The following is a 15,574-nucleotide window of genomic DNA, read 5'->3' as shown; positions in this document are numbered from 1 at the left end:
AGATGGAGCTGTGCTGGGAGGAAACAGGCAGCCCCTGGAGTTCAATTACTGTGGCTCTGGGCGACCTGTGGGAATGGCAGGTTTGCGGCTGTGCATATGGGGCCGAGGCTGGGGCAGCGCTGTGTGCCTGGGGGCAGCCAGGGGGAGTGGGAGGCCCAGCCTCTCCTCTGGGGCTGGGGAGGGGATTTGTGAGGGCAGCACATTGTCCCTGCTGTAGGCCAGGTCCCCGGGGGTGCCCCTTGTTCCTCTGCAGGTCTTGCAGAGATGGGGCAGAGGAGAGGCAGGGGCGGAAGAGGTCTGTCTAGGTGGAGCTCTTCCCGCCTGACACAAGAGCCAGAGTCAGGGCCAAAGCCCTGGGCAGCTCAACTCAAGGCCAAGGGCCCACAAGGACGGCCAGGGCTCAGTCCCGGCATTTGAAGAGCTCCCCTTTCGGTGAGAGACAGATGGGCATTGCCGTTCAATGAGCACACACAGCTAAAAGAGGGGTGCCCGATGCATGGGGTTACAAAGGGCTAGGGGTGGGAGGGTCCTGCCGGGGGACTTGTGACGGTGAGCTGGGCTTCCCTAGTTGGAGAGAGGGCGAGAGTGAAGGGCAGTGCAAAGGAGGGAGCAGCCAGAGAAGCGGCCTTTGCCTGCCCAGGGCCCGGGTCCTGACCAGGTCTGTAGTCCTTTGGTGGCAGAGCAGTTCTGCAGAGAAGTCCCAGGCAATATCCCAGCCGGGGCTGCTCCCCTAGAGGTGGAGGAGGGAGCTGGATCCCTGCCACCCTGGCCTTCCCCTCGCAGTTTATAAATGCCCGTCTCCCTCTGATGTGACCGAGGACAGGGCCCCCTCCTGACCATGGGTACGCACCTGGGGGGTCTGGGGGGTCCACCTTCCTCCCTCCCCTCCCAAAGGCTTGGTTCCAGGTGTCTGGCGCCTCTTAGGTACTGTGGAGCAGGGCAGGGGCCCAGCCGCCAGTGCCGGGGAGGGGACAGAGGCCAGCCTCAGTGGAGAGGGGTTGGCATGGACTGGGCACAGCCCCAGTGTCTCCTCGGAGGCCCTCTTCTATAGATGTGGCGGCACTGGCCTGGCAGTGATGGCCCCAGGGGCAGGCCGCCCCCGAGCTTGGCTTTCTTGACTCCTGCTCCACGCTCTTCAGCATGCTCATCATGTGCACCATCCTCACCAACTGCGTGTTCATGGCCCAGCACGACCCTCCCCCCTGGACCAAGTATGTCGAGTGAGTATCTTCAGGGCCTCTCCCCTCCCCCGGCCCTCTCCCTTCCTTCTCCACTCGGGGCCATAACCCCTGAAGTCACCCCAGAAGAGGGCTGTGTCCAGGCCCAGAAACTCGCCCGCCTGGGGTGGGGGGCTCCTCGCTCAGCCTCTACCCTCTTCTGCCTTTCCCAGTCCTGCAGTTGGCATTAAGCTGTGCCCTCAGGGAAGAAACTGTCCAGGCTGGCACAGTGGGGGGTTTCTCCGTGCCCTCCCTAAGAGGACAGATGACATTAGAGAAGCCTATGACATCATAACGGTAGTTCACTGAGCACTCAGTGCATGCCAGGCTCTGCCATAGGGCATAAGCATCATCTCCTTTACCCCTGTGGCAACACAAGGGGGTGGGTTCTGCCACTGTCCCCATTGGACAGATGAGGAGACTAAGCCCTGGAGAAATAACTGACCTGATATCGTGCAGCTTGGAGGTGTAGCCACCAGGAGAAGGGCTGGGGCTATTCCCCCCTTCAGTTATACACTCTGCCACATGTTGTTCCAAGTCCTGCCTCCTATAACCATGTGCAGAGTTTTGGAAAACTGCTTCTGGTCTTTGCTTCCCCAACCAAAGTGCCTCACCCGGAGGTTCTCAGCAGACTGGATAGGCCCTTACTGCATTTGGCTCCTGTTTTCATGGGACCAACGGAATGTCAGGGCGGCCTCCCTGACTAAATAAAGCAGCTTGCCTGGTCGTCGTCTGTGCTCACATGGGACCCAGAAGCGCTGTCCGTGCTGGTGTGTCCAGCTGCTCTGAGACCTGGGGTGGGGCCCTCCCCATGCCAGCCCTGTGGGCCACAGTCCCAGCATCCAGGCATTTTGGATTCCCAGGCAGAGGGAACAGCCCCCCGCCCAGCCTCATGCATTAGAACAACACCCCGTAAAGCCCCGGGTAGACGCAGCGGGACGGCCCTCCACTGCAGGTGGTGAGCATGGACCGTGCTCCCGCTGCCGGCCGCTAAGGCCCCGCAAACTCCACCTGTCCATGCTGTCCTACAGCGCAGACGCTGTGGCCACCAGATGCCTGTGGCACACGTGGACCCCAGGGCCAGGGTGAGGAAACAGATAGGGGGTCCCCTTGCACCAAGACAACCGAGACAGAGTTCAGATGGACACATGGCAGCCACTTGGTCACACAGGATAAATGCATGGGAAGATGGGTTAGTTAGCCAAGGTTTGGAGCAAAGCTCCGTCCCCAGCTCTGCCAGGGGACTGTTGCAGACGGCCCGGCCTGACCGCCCCTGGCAAGGGGCGTTGCATGGGGCTCACACCACGTGGACAGCCTGGCCTGTGGCTTCAGTCTCCCTGAGAAACCCCGCCGGCCTCTCCTTCCCAGGTACACTTTCACCGCCATTTACACCTTTGAGTCTCTGGTCAAGATTCTGGCTCGAGGCTTCTGCCTGCACGCGTTCACCTTCCTTCGGGACCCGTGGAACTGGCTGGACTTCAGTGTGATTGTCATGGCGTAAGTGTCTCCCTCGCTGTGCCGTGCCATGCCAGGCCGCACTGGGCTGGGGGATGTGCTCGCCCCTAGGCCCTGGGCCACCCCGCCCTTCTTGCTTCCCCTCCACAGTCCACATGCAGCTTGCACGCAGGCTGGAGGAAGACAGGGTGGAGGCCCTCAGCTCATCCTGGTGGGGAGAGACAGGTCCACAGCAGCACAGGCGGGCCTTGGTGGTCAGGTCACCGGCTCGTCTGTGCCTCCATGGCAGCCCGGTGCTCATGGGACATCATTAAGATTCTGGGTCAGCATTCTCTGCCCTTTCCACCAAGAGAAACCAATATTCCAGCACTGACCTGGATTCCAGAGTGATTAAGAATGAAATCTGGCCGGGCGCGGTGGCTCACGCCTGTAATCCTAGCACTCCGGGAGGCCAAGGAGGGCAGATTGCTCGAGGTCAGGAGTTTGAAATCGAAAGAATGAAATCTCAGTAAAGCGAAGGAGCCTGGAGAAGTGACCAGGCGTCCCCAGGAGCTCACGCCGGGTGCCCCAGTGTATCTGCTTTCTGCATTCGGAGGCTCCACATTTGGGACATTTTAAAGCACCTGGTCACTAACAGAATCCAGTGGATCCTCACACCAACCAGAGAAGTAGGCTGGATGAGGGTACTCCACCCATTTTACAGAAGAGAAAACTGATGCCAAGGATGCACAGGGAGCCAACCAGAAAGCAAATGTGACCCCAGGCCTGCTGCAGCCCAGGCTGAGGCCCAGCCTCCTTGCCTGGGAGGAGACCCTCGCCGAGGGCCCAGTGTTGAGGTGGCTCTCCTCACTAGAGGCATCAGGAAACAGACGCCAGGCTCTGGTGAGAAGACTGAGCAGGGCGGGCCGCCGAGCAGACGTCGTGAGCAGGAGCTCAGCCATCAAACCCTTTCTGGAGGCTGAGGATGCAGTGTGTGCAGAGCCGAGCACGGCACCTTGGCAAGGGTTATACTCCCTACCCCTCCGGCCCGAGGTTTCCCCACATGTGGAAGGACAGTGTTGGGCTTGGTCGTATCAGAAGCTCAGTTCAGCTCCCTCTTTCTAGGATTCTTGGATTCACGGAATTCACCTATTCATGACAAAGTATTTAATCTCAGACGTGAGCATCCCCGAGCTCAGCCATGCTGTCAGGGAGAGAGGGCAAAGAGGGAAGCTGGATCCTGCTAATGGGGCATTTTCAAGCTAGACGGAGAATGTGGTAGTTAGAAGGTGCATCAGAACTTCTGTTTCTAGCTACACTGTTTGTGAGCCTACTCCAGCCCTCCGTCTTATGGGTGGGAAAATTGTGGCTCCAAGAGAAAATACCACTTGTCCCAAGTCCAGTGTAGATGTAGGCCTGGGTGGAGCTGCATGAGCAAAGGCAAGAGTGGGGGGAGCTGAAGTTGCAGACTAGAGGAATGGGGGACAGATCATACCGTCCACATAGGTCACGGTCAGAGAGCCTAGTATGTTGGGAGCCACTGGTAGCCAGGAGAGAGGATCATGGCCAGAACCAGGGTCCAAGTAGAGAAGGAGAGAACTCAAATTCTGGATGCATTTTGCAGGTAGGACCTATAGGAGACCCCACGGCGGGTTTTGGTTGGAGCAGCTGGTTGGGTGGATGACATTGCCATTCGTAGAAATGGAGAGTTGGAGGGAGGCGCTGGCTGGGGGAGGAAGGGATCAGAAGTCTGGTTTGGAATGTATGATGCTCGAAAGCACTCGGGGTGAGATACTGAGTAGGCAACTGGATATGCCAGCCTGGAGTTCAAGAAGAGTCCAGGGCGGAGATACAAATTTAGAAGCCGTCGGGATACAGACGGTATTTAAAGCCAGGAGTCCGGATGCGGTCACCTAGGAATGAGTGCAGCCTGTGGCCTGATGCGTTGTGGGGCACGCCAGCGTCCCCCAGTCAGGAAACAAGATGGGACTGCGGGAGCCAGCCAGGGAGGGCCGAGGAGAACCCGGAAAGAGTAGAGTTCAGAAAGCCCGGCGAGGAATGCAGCTCCACGGGAAACACAGCACGAGGAGGTCGGGGAAGGTGACGACTAAGAATGGACTGTTGGGTCTGACGGTGGCGTGAGGGTCACTGGTGCCCTTGACAAGAGGGGATCCACCGAAGGTGACGACACACCTGGCTCAGGACCGTTGGAGAGAGAGTGGAGGAGGGGAGGTGTCTCGAGGACCGATGTCTGTTTTGTGGGGTTTGCTGTAAATTGGGACAGAAAGCGGCGTGGTGGTCAGAAGGGAACGTGGGCGGAGGGAGGACTTCTGAGGAAGACTGGTGTCTCTGTTGGCTGGTGGGAATGATCCAGTCGAGGGGACACTGTAGGAGCGAAGCCTTGAGCAGGCCCCGGCAGGTGGGAATCGGTGGCGAGTGGAGCATCCACCCGAAGAGCAGAGCAGACGGAATTTCAGGTGGAGAGGGAGGTAGATTGGTAGAGCTGGTGATGAGAGGAGAAGGAATTTCTCTTCTGATTGCTTCTATTTTCTCAGTGAAATGAGAAGCGTGATCATCAGCCGGGAGCAGGCTGGAGAGGCAGGTCTGAGGGTCGTGTCGGAGCTGGGAGGTTGTGCTGACTTGGGAATGCAGTGGGATTGCCAGGCCAGGCCTGGGCTGCGGGGCTCCCTGGGGGGCGGAGGGCAAGAATCCGTAGGACCCTCAGGGCTGCGTGTCCCAGGAAGAGAGGGGGCTTTGGGCATCGAAGGAGACGCGTCTGCCTGAGCCTTTCCTACCTCCCCATCCTGGAGCCTGAGCAAGACAGTGGCACCCTGGAGACAGTCCTGGACCCCAGGGGAAGTCGTCACCCTGGGCCAGCCTGTGGCCTGTGCTCAGCTCGTGTCTCTGGGAGGTGCTCTGCGTGACCTCAGGCCCGCAGCAAGTCCTCCTGTCCTGCCTCGTGGGAGAATCCTGGTCTCATCACCCAGGGGATTCTGTGGGGACCTGCTCCTTCCGCTCCGAATCTCAAAGCTGGTGTGCCTCCCGCACCATGGCCTGCTGGCCTTCATGCTGTTCCAGAACCGGGTGACAAAACAGAGCAGCACCTCAGAAGCTCAGACAACCTTCCAGCATCTCACGGAAATGGTGCGTTCACTTCCCGTAGGGCTGCATGGACCCAGTGGAACGTCAGCCTTGGGGTCTTGGCTGCCCTGACCCAGCAGATTGATTGACAGTGATCCTACCTTATGAAAACCAATTAATGACTGCCTCTGAAATGCATCCCGCTATAGATGAAATGGTTCCATGACACGCAGCTCCTAAGATATCAAAAAGAATCTGGAGTGGCAGAAAAGTTCAATTCAGCGAAACTCCCAGTGCAACCCCTGTTACCCAGATGGAGAAACTGAGGCTCAGAGAGAACACATCACTTGCTCCAAATTACAGAATGAATCAATAGCAACACTGGGACTGAAACCTAACTCCCAACCATGGGATGGATGGAGAGGCACCCCCAAATCTGACGTTTCTGGTGAGGTTTCAACCTCATCCTTCAGCCCACCCGACTTAGAGGTTGTGAGAGGGCCCAGGGTGGGGGTGCTGGGTGCCTGCCAGGCTCAGCTTGCCACCCCCCAGCCAGAGCTCTTCCTGTGGCCCCCTCACCGCTGGGCATTACCTGCCAGTTAGCACAGCCTCCCACCTCCTGGGGTTGTTATGGAAACCAAACCTGGAGGCAGGGAGGGCAGAGAGGAGGGGTGGCAGTCCCCACTGTAGCTAGCAGTGTGGGCCTCAGCATTGCCAGATAAGGGTGGGACAGAAACAGGGGGAAGGTCTGCCATCCTCGTGGTCCCTCAGCCTCCAGAAAGGCTCCCCCTGTGCTGGGGCTGGGGATGGGGTACATTCTCACCCACCACCTCCTCCTGTGCCAGGGCCAGCGATCCCACCCTAGCTGTCCGCCCCTGGCCAGCAGCTTGGCCGTAGTGGGAGCAGACTGACTTGGAGGAGGGTTTTGCCGGCCTGAGAGGGGCAAAGCTCTCTCCCCCCCCCCTACATGCCACCCCACCGTCACCACCTCTGAAACTGGCCCTGCGCTGTATGAAAGGTTCCTCCTGGTCTGCTGCACTCAGAGGCCCCAAGAGTGGCCTCGGTAGGGGTCTGGGGTCTCAACATGGGAAGCAGCCAGGCACCAAGTTCTGGGCACAGTGAAAGAGACAGCAGCCCCCATGGCGCAGATGTGGTCCTGGATACTCGGTGCCCTCACCCAGCTAGCTCATGGTTGCTTTCACACACACACACACTGCCATCAGCCCCACTCCTGTTCCCTGCCACTCAGCTGGCTCTGCAAGCTTGCCAAGAGCACAGATATGGTCCTCCCCTATTCTGTCACCAGCCTGTCCTTGTCACCTTGGAGTCCCAGCTTCTCTGTGCTTGGCACAAGCTGCTGAGGAGGCAGACGATGAATGGAGGGCGAGCATTGCCTGAGCTGGGGACATGGACAGTGGGGCAGGCTCTACACTGGGACAGGCAGAGCCCAAGCTAGAGACAGGCAGGGTGTTCACTGGAGACAACGGGACAGACCGGGTGCGTAAGGGACAAGAAAGAAGCAAGGATGGTTGATTCCCTCTGAGCTGCACAGCGCACCATTCACTCCCTGTAACCGGAAGAGACAGCCTTGAAACCAGCGTCCTGAGCAAGGGAAGCTGTCGGCCCAGGCCACTCGTGGTAGCCCTGTCCCAGGAGATGGGGCCCACAGCCTCCAGCCATTAGGCCAGGACCATGGCTTCCGTGGATGGCAGCAATATTCCAGGCCCAGCCTGACAGTGCAGTGGCAGCACCAGGTCTGGGTGGAGGCTGAGAAGAACGTGGGACAGAGGCCTGAAGGTCTGAGCCATCGTGGAGAATGTAATAGCTATCAAAAGTTGAGGGAGCTTGGACCAAATTAACAGGTGTCTATGGGCCAGAACAAGGAAGGTGACTTCAGCGCCCCAGTGGATGACAGGGCTGCCTCTGACTGCTGCTCTGGAGAAAGATTTGCAAGATGAAGTGAGTCCGGGAGATGGAATGGAGCCACACCAGAGACAAGTCTGGTATAGACAGAGGAAGGAATGCTCTGGGCATGTGTCTGCCGACTTCCCACCGCTGTAGGGACAAGGGAGAAAGGAGGGAGCAGGCATGGTCCACAGGGACCCCATGAAAATGGAAGGGCCTCTCAAGTGGACATAGAGGAAGCTGGTGTCCACCTAGTGTCAATTAAAGCCAGACCAGGCTGGACCCACTGACCCCAGGACATTGAGTCCCTGAACTCAGCGTGCTGAGTCCTTTCCTATAGACACAGTAGCCTGGAGGGAATGCAGAAGCTCTGGGCAGAGTGGAAGGGCATGGTGGCCCCGCCTGCCCAGCAGAGTGAGCCCAGCTGCACTGCCGGCCCCTGTCACACTGACCTGCCACTGCATCTGACAGCACTCACGCCCGGGTCAGATACACTCGCTTAAACATCACACATCCTGAGCCCAGTGTCCTTTGTTAAACACCAGACACCTTCGGTTAAATGTCAGATACCTTGGATGTGAGGCCTTTGGTTAAATATCACAAGTCACTTGCCACTGTCCCGATGCTCACACACTGTCCATTCACCACTCAGACATCCTCCTGGTCATGTGGCCCATCCACAGCACGTCCTCACACTCCGCTTGGGCAGGTCCCTGCCCCCAGAGACCAGCTCCTTCCTCCTGTGCCTGTGGGGACCAGAGATGGATGACTGTCCAGTGCCAGGTGGGACCCCCTTGGCCACCCTGCTGAGCGTCACTCAGACCTGAGCAGAGCGGAGCCCAGGAGAGCTGCCCACCTCCCAAGGCCACTCCTGCGGAGACCCTGGGCCATCCCTGGAGGACACCAAGGGTCAGGGGTGAGACTGGAGGTGGGCTTGCAGGGGAGGGGCCAGTGCCACCCGAAGGCCCCTCCTCCTACTGTCTTCTCTTCTTGGGCTGCCCCTGGCCTGTGAGTAGCTGAAGGACGGATATGCACGAAACCTCTCTTCCCATCATCTTCTAATGCCTTTGTCTTGGGAACTCTGTTTCTTCCAATGAGTACTCAGGCCACCTCCACTTCGTGACTGCAGGGACTCCTGAGCCACTCCTCGCACGGAGAGATTCGTGGTTGGAAGGAACAAGGGCAGCCCGCAGAAGCCCAGCCACCCCTCTGTGGTGGTCTCAGCGAGGCCTCAGCCTCCCACGGATCAGAGCAGCCAAGCTTGAGCTGATCACAGACCGCAAAAAGCATCAATCAAAACCAGAACCAGAAACCCACTTGCTCCCTCTGTTGCCTGACCTGAGGCTCCTGGGAAACAGGGCTTCCCTCTTCACTACGATGTGTCCCCGGCCTCGGACCCATATATGGTTTCATGCCCTGGTCCCCAGTGGGGTGGAGAATGTGGCAGAGCGGTTGCCTCCTGGCACTGGTTATTCATGGCACCGTCACCGAGAGAGCTTGCTGTGTGGACGTGTATAAGGCACCCACGCTGAGGTCACGTGTCGGTGGGGTTGAAATCAGGAAGGAGGCCTGGGGGAGGCCCCGCCACGGCCCCCCGTGGGAAGGGGAGAGGGAGAGGGCTGGACGGGGAGGGCAGGCAGAGGTTCTGCTTTGTAATTCCCAATAACTGTGGTTTGATTCTGCAGGTATGTATCAGAAAATATAAAACTAGGCAATTTGTCGGCTCTTCGAACTTTCAGAGTCCTGAGAGCTCTAAAAACTATTTCAGTTATCCCAGGTAAGATGCCCAGGTTTGCCTGTCAGATCTCAGCTACAAGTGACTCTCTCTCTGTCTCCCCCCTCCCCCCGCCCCCCCGTCCTCCTCTGACCGTGTGTCTCCTACTGGCGTGTTGTCATTGTCTCGTATGTGAATTTCCCTTGTTACAGATACACAACTGAATTTGTGGACCTGGGCAATGTCTCAGCCTTACGCACCTTCCGAGTCCTCCGGGCCCTGAAAACTATATCAGTCATTTCAGGTGAAAATCAGGTTAAATGCCAAGGCTGGAGGGAAATGCCCTGGCCTTCCCAGCCACCTGGGAGCCAAGGCAACCCTCCAGGAGGCCCCTTCGAATGTGCCTGTCACCAGAATACCTTTCCCAGGGCTCAGATGCGGGGCCGTCCCCCCGGAGCCTCAGAATGGGCTTCAGGCTGCCCTCCCTGGCAAAGCCCACCCTCACAGACACCAAGGGGCGCAGAGCCCCCCCACCACGGGCTGCGTGGACATCCTTACATTGAACCCAGATTCTTCCAAACTGAACTCAGCTATTGGAACAGCTAAAAAAGCTTGTACCTGAATTGTTTCAGCCCGAGGTGTCATCCTCTGATCAGGAAACCAAAAGAAGTGTCGGAGGGAACCATGTGCACACCCAGAATGAAAAAGGAAAACTCTGGCATATGCTCTTTTACGACCAAGTGCCAGTCCCTGCCGTGTGCTCCCTCTGGCGACACGTGCACAGCCGGAGCCACAGCCCCGGTTTGTAAGACAGAGTAATCTGTGGACAGGCATCATCGGGCCCTGGCGTCTAACAGCCCTCGCTGCATGGTGCGGTAGAGGTTTAGCAAACCGTGCATGGTAGCCTCAGGAAGAAATCCTCCTTGACAGATGTTGGCAATTATACCCAGGAAATCTTCTAAGCCCAGATGGCCTCTCTAGAAACCGTTCTGCCCATCCATCCAGGAAAACTCTCAGAAGACTCTGTGTGATTTCTGAGCCAGATGGGTGTGATGTGCCGGTGCTGACGTTGAATTTTACCCAGGAGACTGCCCTATCCTAGGTCTTTATTCCCTCTCCCCAGGTTCAAGTGAATCCAAACTCGAAAGTCCTCCTGTTTGGAGGAACTCTCTGGAAGGGCAGCGCCCAGAGGCTCCTTCCAGAAGCCTTTTCTGAATGCAGCCCACCCAGAACTGGGGAAGGCTCTTGTAAGAAGGTGGCTGGGGACAGGTTGCATGTCACCGTTATGGGGAGGTGGCAGAGCTGACTGGATGGCCGCATCTGCTCCTGACTTGGAATGCTCGCGGTTCCCGGGCCTGGGGCCTGCATTTGGCTGTCGCTGCCCCCAGGGCGTCGGGTCTCTGCCCCAAGCAACCTCTCTCAGGAATTCAGCCTCCTCCTGGAGGGGCCAATTATCTTGTAAGAGAAGCCCCAAGCCATGCTGTGTTCAGACTGAGCCTTTGGGCCTATGAACCCCCCATGGTGTGTGTACAGGGGCTGCTTCTCCCCCCGGCCCCCCACCGGTGGCCCAGACCCCTGCCAAGGGCCAGTAGCAAGGGGGACGCTGTGCTTCCAGCCACTCCCATTGAGACAGGTGTCATGGACGGTCACACACACATGCACACACGCACACACACACACACACATGTGCTCAGAAGCTTCACCGTCTGTCGTTGGAGGGCCCCGAAGACAGCCTCACAGGCCCACACCCCACCAGAGTAGATAAATGCACCCACCACAGGAGTTCAGAAAAGTCATATTCCAGCCCGTTTTATATTTAAAAAAATTACAGAGAGAAATATTTCTCAGTCCTGGGGGAAATGGGGAATCCCACCAACCCCAGCCCAGCCCTGTGAGGTCTCCTCAAAGCTGCCAGCAGCGCAGAGAGGATGGCAGACCCCGAAAGTGGTCCCTGGCAGAGTGCCACGGTCGGCCTTATGGAAGCCTGGGGCGGCGGCACCTTCTGAGCTGCGCCTTGCATGGCCCTCATCCTCTCCGTACCTCAGCCTCCTTTTCCAGAAAATGGGACTGGAATCAGAATGGCTGGTCTCCAGGGGCTGCTCCACCCAGCCTGTTGGGACTTCAGTGGCAGGAGGATTTCCCAACTGGTCGCCCCGGAACTGTCCCTTACTGGGTCTCTTTAGAATCCTGCAGCTTCACTGCAGGACCATTCTTGCCAGAAGGGGACTCTCATCACTGTGAGAAATGTTCAAAGGGACAGCTTGCCCTTGGCCACTGTCCCCACAGACCAGGTCAGCGGTGCCTTGCTGGCCTGGAACGGGACACTTTAGGACAAAGGGACTTTAGCCTGACAGCCAAGGCAGAGCCCAGTCTAGGCAGCGAGCTGCTGCTGCCCTCCACCCACCTTCACTTTGTGCCCCTAGGGACCGGGGCGTGGTCTCTAGACCCAGTGAGCAGAGCCACGCACGGCCCGCCAAGGGGACTGGAAGCTTCGCCCCAGACGAGGAGTTCCGGGCCATGCAGGGCTCCGAGTCCCACACGCAGCACCACTCTGCGCCCAGACCCCCGCGAGGTCCACCCACTGCCCAGGCGGTTGCCAACATCTGCCAGGACGATTTCCACAGAGAACGCTGAGTGCCTCTGAGCTCCCGGCGCGGTGGTGGCGTTGGTGGCAGCACCGCGGGGAGGCGCCCTCTCCTCCTCTGCGTCCGCTCCCGCTGCCTCCCTGCCTCTGGGTCACAGGCTCGGCCGCAGCAGGCACTGCCACGGGTGCACCTAACACATTAACCGGCTGGACGATGGATGGAGGGAGCTTAATCTGAGATCTGGCCGCTTGGGAGAGGGGCAGGAGGGGCAGGCCCTGCCTTGGCAGAGGCGCCCCCTCCTTCCCCGTGCTCTGCTCGCACTTGTCCTGGGACAGTCGCTGAGGGTCAGACTGGACGCGTCTCCACGTGCTTTTCTGTCTTTCCGCTGTGCGGTGCTGGCTTCCGCAGGGAGCTGGGCTATGCAACTAATAGGCCACAGCCTCTCAGCTGTGGGGAGTGGGATGGACGGAGAGGATCCCAGAGGGACAGGGCAAGCAGGGAGATGCCATGTAGGTCAGCCTCTCCCCTGCCCCGAACCGTCCCCAAAGGGGTCCAAGTCAGAACAGGCCCCTAGGACATCACGCACCATGGCTCCGCCAGACCTTCCCCCCACGCCCCAGCTCACACACACACCAGCCCCGGCCCAACCCCACACCCCAGGTCCCCACTTTTCCTTCACACAATCAAAATCCCGTGTCACCACGGAGAGCCGGCCCCAGCAGCAGAGCAGGGGGACCCCGTACCAGGAAGGCCATGTCTCTCCCCATCTCAGGATCGATGCCGAGGCCCCTCCATGGCCCTGGAATGGGCTGGGGCCTCAGTCTCCTTCCCTGCGGACTACATGAAGAGGGGTGGGCCTGGCTTATCTTGGGGACAGTCCGAGGGGGACATGCTCTGAGTGTGCGTTTCCTGGAGAAAACGGTGCTTTCCGCAGAGGCCAGGCCCCCTCTGCAAAGGCAGGGCCACACTGGCCTGCCGCCCAGGGGAATTAGGACAGGACCTCTGCAGCTGGGGAAAGGGGGTCTTGGTCCCCAGAAGCCTCCCTCACTCTGTCCCCACCTCCAGGTTGCCCACCCAGCTTGATTGAGGACCCCAGGGTGGCCCAGTGCCCTCCCTGGGGCCCGGCCCCCAGCATCACAGCGCCCCAAGCTTGTTCTCGCCCTCCCCAGGCCTGAAGACCATCGTGGGGGCCCTGATCCAGTCTGTGAAGAAGCTGGCTGACGTCATGGTCCTCACAGTCTTCTGCCTCAGCGTCTTTGCCCTCATCGGCCTGCAGCTCTTCATGGGCAACCTCAGGCACAAGTGCGTGCGCAACTTCACGGAGCTCAACGGCACCAACGGCTCTGTGGAGGCCGACGGCCTGGTCTGGAAATCGCTAGACCTCTACCTCAATGACCCAGGTGCGCGCTCGCCGGGTGGCTGGGGAGGGCTCTGGGAGACCAGCAGATAGGGACACTTCGCACGAGGGCCTCACCGGAGGGCAGGCCCCCAGGTCTGGCAAGCCCTACCTGATCCCTGGAGGCCCAGACAGAGGACAGAGAGGCCGGGCGGGGCGGCTCACGCCCGTAATCCTGGCACTCTGGGAGGCCGTGATGAGCGGATCACTCAAGGTCAGGAGTTTGAAACCAGACAGAGGACAGAGGGGAGTGGACCGAGGCCTGCCTCGTGAATTCCCAAGCTAGATGGGGAAGTGATGCTTGAACAACAGAAAGGATGGAGTTAGATGGAAAGGAAGACAGGGGAACAGCAGCCGCAGTGTTCGGAGGTGAGACTGATCCTGGAGTGTTGGGACAGCAGGGGAGTGTCAGCTTGGGGCAGGGCGGACTTGGAGCCTGGGTAGTCCCTGAGCTCCAGAGTGGAGCCGACCAGGCACGGGATTTCCCAGTCAGCGTCAGTGTGCTTCGCCGGGACACTGATTCCATACACATGCACCTCAGGAGCGTGCGGCAAGGTTGGAGCAAGCTCAGTGATTGGGAAGTCACGTGAGCCCTGCGTGTGGCATCGCTGCCGGCGTTTTACCTTCCATTCCCATGGAGGAGCGGCCAGCACCACCCTTGACTCGCACCATGGGTCTGTTTCAAAGGTGCAAGGCCAGACTCTGGGCCACGAGGACCCCGAGAGCCGTTCTGCAGTTGAGGCCTCTTACGTACGCTAGCAATCCACTTTGGAAACAGAAACATAGAAAATCAGTGAGTAGATTTGCTTATGGTTCAGCTGTGGCCTTACAGCAGTGGCTCTGAAACTTCCATGTGCACCAGAGTCACCTGGAGGGCGCCAGAAAACACAGACTGCTGGCCCCCACCTCTGGAGTTTCTGAGTCACTCAGTCTGGGTGGCACTCGGGAAGTGGCATTTCTAATCAGACCCCAGATCATGCTCATGATGCCGGATCGGGGAACACACTTTGAGAACTGCCGCCTAAGATGAGGGCAGGTAATCGGGAGTGATGGGGACTGATGATGGCCAGAGAGGAGAGGACAAAGCCGGGGGTCCCGTGTCTCACCTGGTGCAGCCCCAGCCCCATCTGAACAGACCACAGTGTTGCCATGGTGACTGTGCCTAGCATCACTTCCACCATTTTGTGCAATGGAAGGGGTCCAGAGCTGGGCTGCAGCCTGCCAAGGCCACACAGCAACTCAGCGGCCAAGCTGGAACTCTGCCCAGATCCTTGCCTAGTGGTCAGGGCCTCTCAATGGTTTGGGGCAGGGTGCAGAACCTCCCTGTGGGGACAGCTGAGGCCCTGCCCAGGACTTCCTGTGTCTTCCGAGCATGTGGGGGCACGGGCAGCAGAATGTCTGCGGAGGAGGAGGAGGAGGAGGAAGGCCAGTGGAACAGGCCTGGCCAGGCAGAAGGCAGGGGGCAGGGCAGAGGCAGAGAACAGGAAGGAAGACCACCAGCAATGTCTCTACCTCCCCAAGGCCCTGGACGCAAGTCAGGAACCCCAGGAGTCTGGCCACATGTGCCCCCACCATCTGATATTTCTCTTACAGAAAATTACCTGCTCAAGAATGGCACCTCCGACGTGTTACTGTGTGGGAACAGCTCTGATGCTGGGTATGTGGCACCCACCACTCAGCGTCCCCCTGCCCAGGCGGGGAAGTCTCCTGGTGCTTTCCAATGACTGTGCTTTCTGTTTATGCCCCTGACCCCAGTGAGGCCTTCCCTTGTCCCCTTCCCCTGCCATGACCCTGGCAGCTTCCCCACCAACCCCAGCACAGGGGAGACAGCTGGTAAAGAAAGGTTGGCGGCAGACCTGCAGGGACAGCTAACAGAGCCCCAAAGATGGGCTGGGACTGGGGGACAGCCCAGGATGGCCTACATTGCCCCTACCAGCCCAACCCTGGTTCCATTCCCTTCCAGAAGCTCCCCAGGGCTGCTCCCTCCCACCCCAGTCTTCACTTCCTCGCATCTGTCCCTCGGGGGTGAGTGCAGCCTCTGGAGCAGCCTGGCCTCTCCCAGGAGCCATGAGTGGTTTCCAGGGCCCTGTGCACACAGGGCAGGGGCAGTATGGCTGTGCCACAGGGTGGGAGGGCAAGGGGTGCACAGGCTCACCTTTTGGGGGAGTTACGGTCCCACATCTCTAGTGTGAAGGTCCAGAGCCCAAGTTTGCTGCCCCGGTCCTGTTGCTACGGAGATTGC

General features: G+C 59.0%; 1 protein-coding gene across 1 annotated transcript in view; it reads left to right on the top strand.

Annotated features, from left to right (window-relative positions):
* Positions 1-15,574, top strand: part of SCN5A (sodium voltage-gated channel alpha subunit 5) — a 99,904-nt gene that overhangs the window by 25,462 nt on the left and 58,868 nt on the right. The window contains exons 4-8 of the mRNA XM_012756399.2: positions 1,131-1,220; positions 2,586-2,714; positions 9,564-9,655; positions 13,106-13,336; positions 14,926-14,989. Coding sequence (XP_012611853.2) covers positions 1,131-1,220; positions 2,586-2,714; positions 9,564-9,655; positions 13,106-13,336; positions 14,926-14,989 — 606 coding nt within the window. The remainder of the gene's footprint in view (positions 1-1,130; positions 1,221-2,585; positions 2,715-9,563; positions 9,656-13,105; positions 13,337-14,925; positions 14,990-15,574) is intronic.

The sequence above is a fragment of the Microcebus murinus genome, chromosome 1 (genome assembly GCF_040939455.1).
Source record: "Microcebus murinus isolate Inina chromosome 1, M.murinus_Inina_mat1.0, whole genome shotgun sequence".
Lineage (NCBI taxonomy): Eukaryota > Metazoa > Chordata > Mammalia > Primates > Cheirogaleidae > Microcebus > Microcebus murinus.
This window is presented reverse-complemented; position numbering and strand designations above follow the sequence as displayed.